The sequence below is a fragment of the Leuresthes tenuis genome, unplaced genomic scaffold, assembly GCF_036924035.1.
Source record: "Leuresthes tenuis unplaced genomic scaffold, fLeuTen1.0.hap1 SCAF_8, whole genome shotgun sequence".
Classification (NCBI taxonomy): Eukaryota; Metazoa; Chordata; class Actinopteri; order Atheriniformes; family Atherinopsidae; genus Leuresthes; species Leuresthes tenuis.
In genome coordinates this window covers 5,798,469-5,812,336 of record NW_027325362.1, presented here as the reverse complement: position 1 = coordinate 5,812,336, position 13,868 = coordinate 5,798,469, and the positions used below count along the sequence as shown (strand labels likewise).

Sequence of the window (13,868 nt, the reverse complement as noted above, 5' to 3'; positions counted from 1 at the left end):
TCATTCATTCAAACTCCTCCTCTCCCGGATCATCAGCTTCTTCATCTTCATCCTCCTGTTCTGGAACCAGATTTTCACCTGTCTCTCTGTCAGATTTAGGAGTCCTGCCACCTCCAGGCGCCGATCCCTCGTCAGGTACATGTTGTAGAGGAACTCCTTCTCCAGCTCCAGGGTCTGGTGTTTGGTGTACGGACACCTCTTTTTCCGGGTCGATTTGGCGTGGATCCAACTAGCTGATGGATTTTCTGTGGCAGAGGAAACATGGAGGCATAGAGTTTTAGTTACACCACACACCTGTATATTTACTTTGCTCGAGCTGGTGTGTGTCTGTGAAGAGTTCAAAGACTGAAGAAAACATACTCAGAAACAAACTTTCTGATGTTTGGCTCATTAAAAAAAAAAGAAGCGACGCCACATGCTCCAAACAGAACTTTATGAATGAAAACAGCGCTCGCTTCTCTCTAACTCCTCTGCAGAGTGCTTGTTTGACAAAGGCTGAAACAATAACATGGTGATTTCAATAAATTTCATATGATGTGATCCTGAAATAATTCATCATCAAGCTATAGACCTTTTCAGACTACCTTTGGAAGGACACCAAGTAGCTATAAATACAGCAGAGAATAAACCAATAAAAATAGCCACAGTGAGCCTCTTTCTTCATCTTATTAATAAACTGCAGTATTTGAACCCTTCGACTGATTTGACATTGCTTCTGGCCACTGAAGAAAGAAGCTGGACAGCCAGCCAAGAAGAGAGCAACAAGTAGAATGTTTTAGGTTTGCTCTGGTGGAAAACATTTAGTTGCTTTGCTTAAACCTTTGAGTTAAACCTTAGAACTCTTACATAATCGCAGCTGCTAAAAGTGTTTCAAACTTTTTCTGTCATCTGAGTGTCAGACACTCCTCAAAACTAGTGGATTTTTGCAGCATCTTTGCTACTCTAATAACTTACTATTTGTGCTGCTATAACCAAAGCTATTGCATCTTTTTAAAACTTTTTCTTAAATGTTCACCTGAGTCATTTTTGTCAGTTGCAAAGAAATCAAAACAAATGTCATGTCACGTTATTCACCTAAAAGGTCTGCTGTTGAGGTTTTAGACGACCCCATCCTCTCTTTATTCATATCAACTGCAGCATAAAACCCAGTAATTGCTTTACTTTAAAGATTCCTTATGTAACAACAATTAGCTTTTTTGTATATCCCATTTTTAAACATATAAGAGTTTTACATCAAACACAATACAAGGCGCAGTCGAAATTACGTGATACAGACACTTAAAACCCTCAATAAACTAAACTGATCCTATATCTACACACAGAAATTGGCAGACCTGGTTTTAAAGCCAAATATGCAACTTGCAAATTGAATTAATCCCAAAATGCCCACAGACACCAACATTCTCCCTTTTTTAAAAACTCTTTTATTGAGCTTTCATTGTATTGTGTTGTTTCTCTTTTTGGTGCTGTTTCTTGATCTCAAGGCTCTCTTGAAAAAAATAATGGATTCAAATCATGCCAATAAAATAATTGGATTACACTGAATAATGAAATTGCATCTATTAAGTTAGAACTGGCCTACTACTTCCAATAATAGCAATATCCCTAATATGTATGAGGCATGCTGCATGACTTGGTTATCGCTGTGTAAGGACTACGTATTATTAAGGCTTTTGGAATCATCAGATCCTCACAGACCAATATATTTTTGTCAAAAACTTAAGAAAAAGCGTCACTCACAAGTCTATTTGTTGCACAGTTTTGATCAGAAAGAAAGAAAACACAGCAAGCCAACCTGCTTTTCCACTTTAGTGACAAATTGCTAAATAACAATAGCACCTTAATTATTTTAATGGACAATAAAGTTTTATATTTTACCATTTACAAGACATTTATAGGGCTATAAAAGTTCCACACACTCACTTAAATACAATCCCCCTCTCAAACACACACTCACACACACACACACACCTGTGTGTTGGCACTTCTTAAAGCTAATAAACATTCCCGAGTTTAGTGTATCTGTCTTTACCCGGGTCAAGCTGCTGATGTGTTTTTCTCTCCTCGTCCTCCTTCTTTGGCTCAGGCTTCCTTCCCAGCTCCTCTGCGGTCCCAAGCCGCTCCAGGACCACCTCAGCCGGACTGGCGAAGCTGGTATTTTCGGGGCTGTCGTGTGACGGCGGAGAACTCTCGGGCTTAATTGTCTCATACGTCGGGCTTGGATTGGACAGGTCGGCCTGAGAAGGGAGACACGCGGGGAAAGTGGCCGAAACTTGAGACAATGCGGTTTCTGAAGATGGGGTCGCTCCCTCCCAACAGCGGACGAACCTGCTCTCTGACGCGGCCGCGGATGCGAGGTGTTCGGCGTGGGTCGGAGCCTGCGGGCCGTAGTAAGAGTGGTGGTGGTGGTTCAGGAGGTGATGTGGATGAAAAAGGCCGGGGATGGAGGCACCGGGGGCGGAGTGCAGCTGCGGAGAAGACGACGAAGAAGAAGTAGACGTGTTTGTCCAAGGAGAAAAGCCATTTAGGGTTGCTTTGTTGGAAAAATGTGAAAAATCCGGGATGTGGGTGCCGGGGTTCCCCTCCTCTTCCTCCGCTCCCCGGGCTGGCTTTGCGCAAGAGACTGTCGAACCCTGCAAGCCTCCCGGGATGAAATGTGCACCGTACGGCTCCTCGGCCTGGAGACCCATCATGGAATAATAATTCGTTAGCGACATGTTTATTTTATTATTTCAATAAAAAGACACTTAAGTGCGACTGTAAAACGTTAGATGGGCTGGTATAGTGGCTTACATCCTCCCCTAAAATGGTAGTAATTTTTTCCTGCCCTTACCTTCTTCTCGGCTGCCAATTGGTTACACTGTGGATCACATGATTAGACTGTATTCAGCCAGTATGGGAAATAAATCAAATCATGCTTTTGTGTTAAAAAATGTGTGGCCTGCAGCAGATGAACCTGAATGTAGAGTATAATATATATAATATATACATGCAATTTTTTTTTTTTTTTTTTTTTGCTATTTCAAAAGCTGGATGAAAAGTAGCATGAAACCGCTTATGTTTTAAAGTGTGTATAGCGGCCTAAAACACCTTCGTGTGTCAAAATGAAAGACGAAAGTTACACTTTGGCTTTTGCTTGCGTGTCCAAGTGATTTCCTACATCTATCCAGCTGACAGTGAAGATATATTCTCTCTGGAAATTCATTTTTGACAACCCAACGCTTTCTGTTGCGTTAACTGTTGTAACTGAAATTCAGGAATCCAGTTTGTCGTCATCACCTGGATTTGTATCAGAGGACACGCACTCTTTAAATCCAGCTGTTGCATAAATTTCTTTCTTCGTGCGTTTCTTTCATTTCTATAATTTACTCTCTCGTTGGCTTAGCCTTATCTATTGAGTAACATAATTATAAAAGCTGGCGCAAAGCCTTATGGCTTTTACATCTCAGACAGAAAAATAACTGGCGTAACTGATCCGGTTCATAACGAGGGCAGGTCGGAGTTGGTTTGCACACATATTTCTTTGGCATGATTTATGTTATAGTATTTCATACCAGGAGCAAAGGAAAGGTTATAGTCTCAGCCATTAGAAATATGTTCCAATTTTCACAAATGCTGTGCAAAATGAGGTGATTCGGGATAAAGTCATGTTGAGCTATCACGGGGTCGGTTGGCACGATCTTTACACGTTATAGGCCACTGTGCGCATGTGTGGGAAAAAAATATGAAACAAACACTCGTCATCTGTGACTGTTTGAAAATGAAACTGAAATTTAATTTGTCTTATTAGAAAATATGATTTAAAATCATAAAGTGTGATTCAATTTAATTTTCAATCTGCCAAACTGGACGGGGGATTTTTGTGGAAATTAAATCTAGCCTACCTAATCACAATGCTATGTGAATTGTGGTACTTTGACTTATTTTATCCCACCAAAATACGCAACAAATGCGTGTTAAACGATAGCACAACAATTTTCTTAAAAAAATTGAAGAAAGTTCAGGGGCATAAACCACCGCAATACAAAGTTCGTGTTTTACGACTTAAATTGCAGCTGATTCCAAGCTAGAACAACTCATTTATAATGTTTCTGATTATCTCAGTCTTTCCCCACACCACTTTGTACTTTTTATACAATATAACCAGAATGTTACCCCCACTAAATATTTTTAGGGTGCATTTTTATGGGTTACCTTCAAATGCTCAGACATTTGCAGTGTGCCAAGCAGCCGCGTTTGGTCTCCCTCAGTGATAGTACAACTTTGTCCGTTTAAAATGGGCTGCATCACGAACTTTTGGGGTAAATAAAGGCAGCCAGAGCTGATTTATTCGGATTCAAATAACAAAACGATGAGCAAATATCTCTTCAGGTCAGATTGACCATAACAACCCCAGACGGCGGAAGATTATTTTGAAGCGGTGAGATCGATAAAGCTGCGTCATATTTAGCCAACTTCACATTTATTTGAAGCTTTTTAATTCAGTATACTGTCCGTCTTTGTTTGTGAAAGTAAAATTCCTTCGGGAGGCGGAGAAGATGGTCAGCAGGCCTCTAATGTAGACCTTGATCTCTGTCTCTTGTGCATCCTTACCGCCATCTGCCGGCTGGATGAGACGAAATAGCTCACGAGAGCGAATTTCCAAATGTAAACATTCAAGATGGCTCCAATGGATCTCCATCAGAGCAGGTCCAGCGCTTGATACGATCGCTGGATCATCATTTGCTTCATCATATAGTTATTGAATGCAACTCCAGACATCTCACCAGCTACTTCTAGCTGGATTAAAAGAGTTCATTCAACAAAACATGTTAAAATCATGTCACTGTGCAGACATCCACTTAATAATGTCTTAAATATTGTTCTAAAGTGCATGAAGCTGCTCGGTTCTGTGAGTCTCCAGGTTCAGCTTTTCAGCATAAATCACTTAATATCTATGTTGCCAACTCTGAAGGCCTCTGCTATATATCATCATTCAGGGCTCTTCACTGCGTTTTTACTTAGCGCGTAAGTACTATAAATGACAACTGCTTTTAGAGATGATATGAAGAAACAGGAATCAGCGCTCGTCATTTAATTTGGCTGCACCCTGACGGATTCAGGCCAGAGACACGTCGCCTTCAACGGCTGAATGAAAAGTGCCTGTAGGTGGCAGTGTCATGATGGATGTCCTGGTGATGGAGATGAGGGTCAAGCTGAAGCTGCTGTAAAAGAAAGCGAAGTGTTTGCCGTGTAAAAGTCACTCAGGGCCGCCGTATAAATTTATATGACACACCGAGAGAGAAGGGAAGATGAGGGCGAAGCTGCCCACAAGCATTGCCTTGAAGTGACGCCAACAAGTTTTGGAGATGAGTATAAAGACAATTAACTTGACACATTAGGCTGTTATTGTGCTTGAGCTGTATTTCATATTGTTAGGCCAACACCTCTGTCTTGTTTTTTTAATATTTCTTTGCTACTGACTCTATACAGTCTATGCTTTTACGACATACTCTAGTTTGCCCTGCAGTGGCATTCTTGTGTTATTAACCATTTAAATGTTTGAAATTCTGCAGGTAACATACAACATTTCATGTCCAACTATCTCTATTAGTCAATACCACCACTGCAACCATTCCTACTCCAGCTATTATTTACAGATCCTACAACTACTGCTTACCCCACAGAATCCTCCCATTTTCAAATAGATATATCCAGTCTATTTCTTCATAAGTGAGTAGATTTCAACACCACAAGCATTGACAATAATGAAAAATATTGACAAAAATCTGCAGTAAAAGTGTCAGCATTGGTTTAAAAAAGGGAGAAGAAAGTCTTGTAAGAGTTTATTGTCGGTCATGAGATTGAATTCCTTTAGTTCCAACCAGACACACAATCTCCCCTTTCATCTCTGTGACTTGCTTGACGTCACACATAAATACACACTCAACCACATTCTCACCCTCACACAGACTGAGAGAATTTGTGAGACAAAGAGAGAGGCAGCAGACTTTCTGGATTGCCCCAATAAAAGTAATCAATGGTGGAAATGGTGGTTATGACGGTGGGGTGTGTTGTGATTTGTTTGCGGTTCAAGGTTTATTAGCAGCCTTGGACTCATTGTGCATTTCTGCCGTCTGGACCCCTGTTGTTCAAAGTCAGGACAAGACAGAAAACAAGACCGAGAAGCTCCTCTCCACCTTTCCATATTTCCCTTCATACATCACTTTTCTCTTTGCTATGGAATGTTAACGCTGAGGTCATAAAAAACTCCTTGACGACATGCTTTTTAGTTTACAGCCTATTTAACTGTGCCTCCGGGTATGCTTAATTTGTTGCAAAAGTAATTGTGCATGACACTAACTCCACTTTGATACTCTATAAAAAACACCAAGGTAATACCTTGTTGGAGATCTCAGGCAGCAGAACAGAAAACTTTCTTTTAGAAAACAGATATTTGTGTTGGTTCAGTGAATATTTTCTTATTTTAGCAAAAAAAGTATCCAAACTTGTTTGGGATTCAGTAATGAAGCAGTTATTTGTTATTTTACTGTCACAGAAAACTTTTAAATGTAACATTAATGTATATTTTTGTCCACGCAAGTTTGGAACATTTATAAATAGAGACATAAGCCCAAAAACACAAGTAGCCAAGAGACCCAAGAGTACAAATAGTGTTATGTTTTGAGGGCTGATGCAGCATGTGATATGACGACTGCAGTATGTTTTTATATGATTTCATTTTTAATAGCTGTAAACAAATCTTCAGGTACCTCACAGCCCATCAAAGGACACCAAAGAAGGTTCAGCACACTTTTAGTTCATTTTCAGTCAGGGTTGGATTTAGCAAAATACAGTGATTACTAATCGCCCCTGCTCATCAGTTATGAATGAAATGAACTCCATGGATAGGTGGATATTTTCAGAACCAGTAAAATGTTGTCAGCTCTAGATGAGATGGAATTTATTTAAAAACCTCTGGATGCAAACATATGCAAACAGGCCCAGTGTCAAAATGATATTCGTGCAGTGTTTGTTGCTGTTGCTGTCTGACACTTTTTAGTGTTTTAAGTTTTAAAACTGGGTGCGTATTATTCCATGGTAATAGACTTATTGAATCCCCGTAGTTTAGCAGAGTTGTTGAAAAGGCTGCGGATTATTGACGTTTGGTTTCCAATTCATTAAAATCAATTCTAATCTTTAGTTTTGGAAGTTTGTTGTTATTTCATTGAATATTCAACTGACGATAGGATTATTAAGACCAACCTTTCAAATTAAAATGCAATGGGTTTTCCTGCAAGCAATGCAGGCTGGAGGTTGCGTGACTTGAATACGTGAACGAGATAACGCCAGAGCTGATCTATATATACCCACACAACTGCACTGCATGTGAGATAGAGACGATTAGAACTAATAATAACAATAATAATAATAACAATAAAAATAATAATAGTAATAATAATAGTTTCCTTCAGTAGATGCAGCTTAATTAAGAAAATCTTACTTCATGAAGCTGGGAGGAGATTAACTGCGATCTCATTTAAAACTGAGCTTATTGGCTTTCTCTCATAAAGATGAGAGTGTTTTGTCACGTCCACTCACTGTGGACATGGACACAGTTTCCTTCACTGCAGCTGGACAACTGCGCAACCTCCTCTCCCTCCATCCCGGCCTGGTTGACGCTGACCAGGCCCCTCATCTCGCTGCTCTGCGCACTGTGACATCTCACTCTCGGACTGTTTCTCCCACATTTCTTCCGTTGATGCGCAGCTGTATTTCCACCTCTCAAATTCACGTTTTCCTTACAGTAAGACAAAAACAGAAACCCGTACACCTATTCTTAATACGGCGATGACACGACGGTACCCGTGACAACTAGCTTTTCCCGGGAGATCGGGGACAGAGAGGTGATGTCTGCAAGGTAAAAGGCTGCGAGGATACTTGGCTCAGCTTTGTTGGTGATCATTAGAATATAATCTCAGCTCTGCATCTTGATTTTAAGACCTGGAAGTTAAGTGACATTAATATGATATAAAAGGCCTTTCCTTAAATAGCTTCTTTCCTTTAAGACCTCACTGAAACCACCTTTAAGTGACTCTTGCACAGTGAAGAAAATATAGACTGATGTTTGGCCTTGAGCCCATTGGGTCTTCTGAGTAACCTGAACCCTAAAGCTGCATGTTTTTATGGTCGGGCCATGTCTAATTCAAGCCCGGCCAACCCCAAACACGTGCACAGCTGCATCACTTCACCAAACTTAAATGCCTGGACTATGAAATATAATCAGACTGCCAGAAGCTATGAAAAAAGAATAATAACCACATGGAAAACGTCACCTTTGAATGCCTGCTTGCTTTTCTAAGCAAATGCATATCATAGGACTTGTTAGATTTTTTTTAACCTTTAAAACAACACCTGACACGCAACGCAAACTTCTTTCATGGGAAAGGAAGAGTCTCAATCAAGTCTTGTCAGGGAGTGGATTTAGAAGACCTTTTTTGGCACAAACTGTTTAAATGTAAAAGTGGTTTCGCCGCAGTTATCTTCCATATTGTCCTATGTGCCCAAGCTGTCAAATTAAAAGAAAACGTATATTCGGTTTAATTGAGATTGCATGAAAGCTGTCTGTTCTTCATCTTTCTTTCCCTCAGTTCTTCTCAGTTTGTCATAGACTATTTTGACTGAATAACCAAGCTTTTTTCTATGAAGCTCACATTTGCCTGCTATGTGTCCGTACCATTTAGAGATGATTACACAGAGTAGATCACATTAACAATAATCACCAGAATGGAAGAGGTCAGATGTTGCAATTTGGCTAACGACCACGGCAGAACTTTGTCTGCAAGCTTGGCATATGGTAATTATGCAACAAAACAGTGACTCGATCTAATTAAGTTGTAATTAATTCATGCAAAAGGTCTGAAAAATGACATCATTATCATACAAAACAGATTTAGGTGAGTCTAACAAAGCACGTGCAGCGTGAGTTTCATCACTTAAGCTCGTTTCTGATTGCAGAAAACTGACGTGTTGCAGCCGTGCCCACGTCTCTATGATGTGCGTGAAGGGACAGTTTATTAAAAGGATTTTCTGCAGGCCACTTACTGACCCAGATATCAGGTAGATGACACTAATCATTTTAGGGTTTCTGCATTTAGAAGAGTATATTTGCCTTCTCAACTTAAAGTTTGCAGTGTGAGCGATTTTTCAATGTGACCTGACAATGTGTCTTCATTTCAATCAGTCATTTTCAAAGAAATTGATCAACTCTGCATATGCATTTGTAGATATTTTATATCTATCTTGTCTTCAGAGTCATCAGTATTCACAATGTTTGAAATATTATTTTTGTATTTTAGCCCAATGGAGTTTAAAGTCAAGTTTACATATTATGTCATTGTCAGCTATGGCTAAAAGCATAAGTGGGCATAACTAATTTACATGGATGTAGTATCCTGTTAAACTTATCAAATATTACTGTAACAATCTGTGGTAGCGTCAGCTGTTTGCAGTTTCCTCTCACAATGCTGCTGCTGGCTGATGACTCGGCCATCTTTAATAGGAGAAGTCACTATTGTTAAAGCATTATAGTTAAAGCATAGTCAGTACTTGAACTAAACCTGCATTTGGTTAGTTTTAGTAAATAGAGGTGTTGAGGGTACTCAGATTACATCTTGATTGTTTTCATAAACTACTGTAAGGGCTCTCAAAAGGAAAACCTTGCGGCCAAACAAGAATTTACAGTTATCGCCTAACAGAAATATGTCTAATCAATATTTGACGTCAGCTCGTTATGAAGACATCTCAATGAGCTATCCTAATGGAAAGGTCAAACTCACATGCGGCCCAGACTGATCCTTCTGATGTTCTTATTAGTTACAGACCATATAATGTGTTTGATTTTTGAACCCCCTTTAATCGCCATAGAGGCACTGATTACATAAAAGCATGCTGAGCGGTGAACTGAGATGGCCGTGACAGAGATAATAATGTCCCATTAAGGCCGATGAAGGCCATGTTTTTATGCTTGGTTTCATGCTTGCACGTCTTCAATCAAACCTCTTTACAGCCAGCACGACTGCAACAGTTATACAGTACACAAAAAAGCATCGCTGCTGCTTTTAAATTTCAAACAAAAGTCAAATACAAACAACAAAATGGTTAAAAAAACACTGGATGTGATACCATTAACTACGGTGATGTCAGGATAAGGATAAACACTCTTAGCTTATAAACAATTAAGATTTTAGTTTAGTTACCATGAAGAAGACCTGAAAGCTGCTCTAAAGTTATATAAATCATACAAATCTCAGCTCAGTTTAATTACGTTTAGGACTCAAGTGAGAGCAAACAGAGGACACTATGGTGTGAGGAAACAAAGACCAGGTTTACAGTGAGAGTGACTGTGGGATGTGTTCCTGCATGTGAATTTTTTATGTAAAAGTACATATTTTTGCCATGAAACACAGTCCAAATCCTCACCATGGTGTTATGCTGGTTGACTCATGGCTGTCTTCAGTGTATGCAAACACTTCACCTCAGAAGGATGTTGATATTTGGTTGTAATATTAACAAAAAGCTGTCATAAGAACACTTAAATAAGCCAAAGCAGTGATTATGGACTGTGGGCAGATAAACACTTCTGTAAATGTAGAGCCAATTACTTTTGTGGTTTATGGGGTCATGCACACAGTTAAATGTAACAATATGGAGGAATTTCATCTTGTTTTGATATTTTTTACCACATTATACAGTCAGTGACTGTAGCACATCACTCATAGCTGCTTTAATGTTTGACATCAGGAACACATAACGTGTCCTCTGTTTAACAGTTGGTGGTCAGGATACCCCTGCTCTTGTACAGAGCTGTGACGTGAGCTTCTATTGTGCAGATGTTTTACAGGATCAGATAGTGAACATATCAATAGGCCTAAAGATGCTCAAAAGGTTAACGATTGTGTTTGATCGCCAGAGAAGACGTCACATGGCGTACAGACGCAGCAGCGTCAACAACAACAATCTAGAGGCGGCAAGAAAGAAAGAAAAGGAGACCAGCGGCCGCGATAAATGGTAGGTTGTTGTTACGGCCTCATAAAATGTAAACAATACATAGGCTCAATGAGACCATAACATATAAGGACGCCACTCAATGTTTGCAAAAAGACAAGATTTATTCAAAAGTTGCCACTGAAAAGGAAAAGGGAAAAAAAGTTAATGGTTAACCCATGAAGTTATGAACCAAAAAGAGATGGAGACCCGGCCAAAAGGAACAAAAAGGGGAAACACAGGGCCAGCCACTCAGTGGGTCGTCGCACCCTGCGCTTTCCCCATTTACTGAAAAAAACAAAAACGACCAGACGGGACTACCGGCAGTCTCCAACTCAAACGAACATGACAACCTAAAATAAGAAAAAAAAAAAACTCTGCCATCTAAGACAGATGGATAATAAGGAAAAAAACAAGGGTTAACGATTAAATCAAAAGAAAGCAAACCATCAATTCGGCTGCTGCCTCCAGAGTGTAAAACCGGCCTTCTTCCTCTCCCTCTTTATCCTCGACCTGATTACCAATTGCCTCCTGGCCTGTGGAGGACGACAAAGAGGAAGGAGAGGGCGGAGAGATCAGCTCACAAACCACTACCTGGCCATTACCTGGCCACACATAACAGTTGTGTTTTCTTTCTTTTGTGTGAACTGGCTCTGAGTGTGTGTTAAGAGATGTAACATTAAAGTAAGTATGATTGTTTATCTGAATTGCTGACCTTACGTAGCATTATAAAAGTCGGTGAACGTTAACATTAAGACACTGTTTTCATGTCCGTCATTAGTGAAGCTGTAACGTTAACATTAGCACGAGATTACCAGGTGATGGCGTGTTTTTCTCGTGTTCTCCTCTGCTCTTATTCTACCCAGGCTCCTGAGGTGGAGGTGGATGAATGAGGAGATAACTGTAATGTCACTCATTTTTGTGACTGACACCTTTTGTGTCATAAATATCAGTTCAAACTTCTGACCTAAAAATCCATCCTAACTTATATTGATATCTGTGTCTTCCTCAGTGGATGGATGGTTGATCGCAACCTTTTGTGTAATGAAAGCTGGTTAGAATACATGAAAAAGTACTTGTCCCTGTTTTTTATTTCATAATGATGATATTTCATGATTTTTCACCGCCACATTGAAAATGTCCCCGATTTTAACCTCAGAAATCTGGTCACCTTAATATAGGTTCGGACCTGGGGGGCGTTGCAGTTGGCCACATCTATATCCGAATACACACACACACACACACCTAAATATCTTTGCTGATTTTAGGAAACGCAATTCTGAGAGATTATTCCAAAAATGGTAATTCAAACTTTCTTGATCAGTACATCCGTAAAACGAGACTTCCTTCTGAAACATGCTCAAATTGCTAAAACTCGCGCGAACCGGAGCCGAGTAGACAAGGCAAGGCAAGTTTATTTGTAGAGCACAATTCGTACACAATTTACAGCTAAATAAAATCATTAAAACACAAAATAAATCATTGCTTAATTAAATTAAAAGCGAAGAGTGCAGATAAATACTTTCAGCTGTCATATGCACAGCTTAAAATAGCTGTTTTCAGCCTGGATTTGAACATTGTCAGAGTTGAGGCCTGTCTCACATCTTCTGGAAGACTGTTCCAGATTTTAGGAGCATAAATGAAACGCAGCCTCACCTTGTTTAGTCTTGAGTATAGGTACGTAAAGGCGCGCGCCCGGGGCCACCAAACTGTTACATCTGCAGTTGAAAAAATCCTGGCTCCCCATTTAAAATTGTTCTGTATTATTTTCTGTTCATGAAGAGCGTGTTTCCTAATATGTGATCCAGCACCCTACATCAGCTTGCTTTTGAACGCATCAGCCAGCTGTTTGTAGATTGCGCTATATCAGGAGTCTCTGTGTGTAACACCAGTATTTGATGCGTCGTCTTCACGCAGACTTTTGAACCACCAGAAAACCGCAAATCTGCCATATTATGTGATTCGTGCCACCCCCGTGTACAAGCCAGTTGGCACAAGGCCTCACAGTCCACTTGCGAAGGGCCTGGCCTGAGTACAGCTGATTTTTGTCCGTGACTCTCTGATCTTCATATCCCAAACTGCGACGATTGTTCAAAATCAGCTGGGTTTCATGTTTTAACGAAGAGTCGTTTTAGGGAGGTCCATCCCAATTAGAAAAGAAAAAATAATCGTACTTCCCCTGAATGAAACAAAATCTATCTTAAGAACAATGAAAGGTACTTTGACGTCACTGATCGGGTTTTTATGAGCTTCAGCGGTGAGATTTTTTTCACGAAGTCCACTAAAGTCAACAGTCACTGTTCGGCGTCATTGGTCGTGAAATAAGTAGTACGCTGCTGTGTCCACACAGTCCATCAATAAATATGTCGAAATAACTAGACATTTGTACGTCCATTACGTCATTTCTCTACCGAAGTGTAATGATGCCATTTTGTTTTCATTTCCAGTCAATTTGCTACAAGTTTAGAATCTAGTTCACTGTTTTGTTAATTAATTGTTACGCTTAAAATGATATCCACGTGGTTTGGGGAGAGAAACTTCGTGGTCCTGTAAGGGGGTCAAACATAAACCAGACAACGAAGTTAATTGAATAATTGCATATTCGATACTTTCTAAATGTATATTCGGACGTTTTGTGACCAAACAAAATAATGGAAGGCTATGAATGAATGAAAGGCCTATAGAGCCAAATCCATGAAATCATCAGTCAGGACATCAGTCCAAAAGCAGACAGATACTCTAACTGTCAAAGTCCAACAAAAAGGTCTGTTCCAACAAACTCAAGTGCTGGTGAACCACGAACTCTCCACCCAGAAAAAGAGAGGGAATGTTGGCATTAAGGA

The 13,868-nt window shown here is 39.9% G+C and overlaps 1 protein-coding gene across 1 annotated transcript; it reads right to left on the bottom strand.

Annotated features, from left to right (window-relative positions):
• On the bottom strand, positions 1–2,717 carry LOC140312542 (homeobox protein Hox-D9b-like). The gene is made up of 2 exons (XM_072390326.1): positions 2,033–2,717; positions 1–245 (listed from the first exon to the last, which is right to left on the bottom strand). The coding sequence occupies exons 1-2, from the start codon at positions 2,715–2,717 to the stop codon at positions 1–3; spliced, it is 930 nt and encodes a 309-aa protein (XP_072246427.1).
• Between the last annotated feature and the right edge of the window lie 11,151 nt (positions 2,718–13,868).

Coding starts and splice junctions, on each gene's coding strand:
- LOC140312542 (XM_072390326.1), bottom strand. CDS start 2,717: ATGTCGCTAACGAATTATTATTCCATGATGGGTCTCCAGGCCGAGGAG. Junction 246..2,032: donor ACATCAGCAGCTTGACCCGG/GTAAAGACAGAT, acceptor CCTCTGCCACAG/AAAATCCATCAGCTAGTTGG.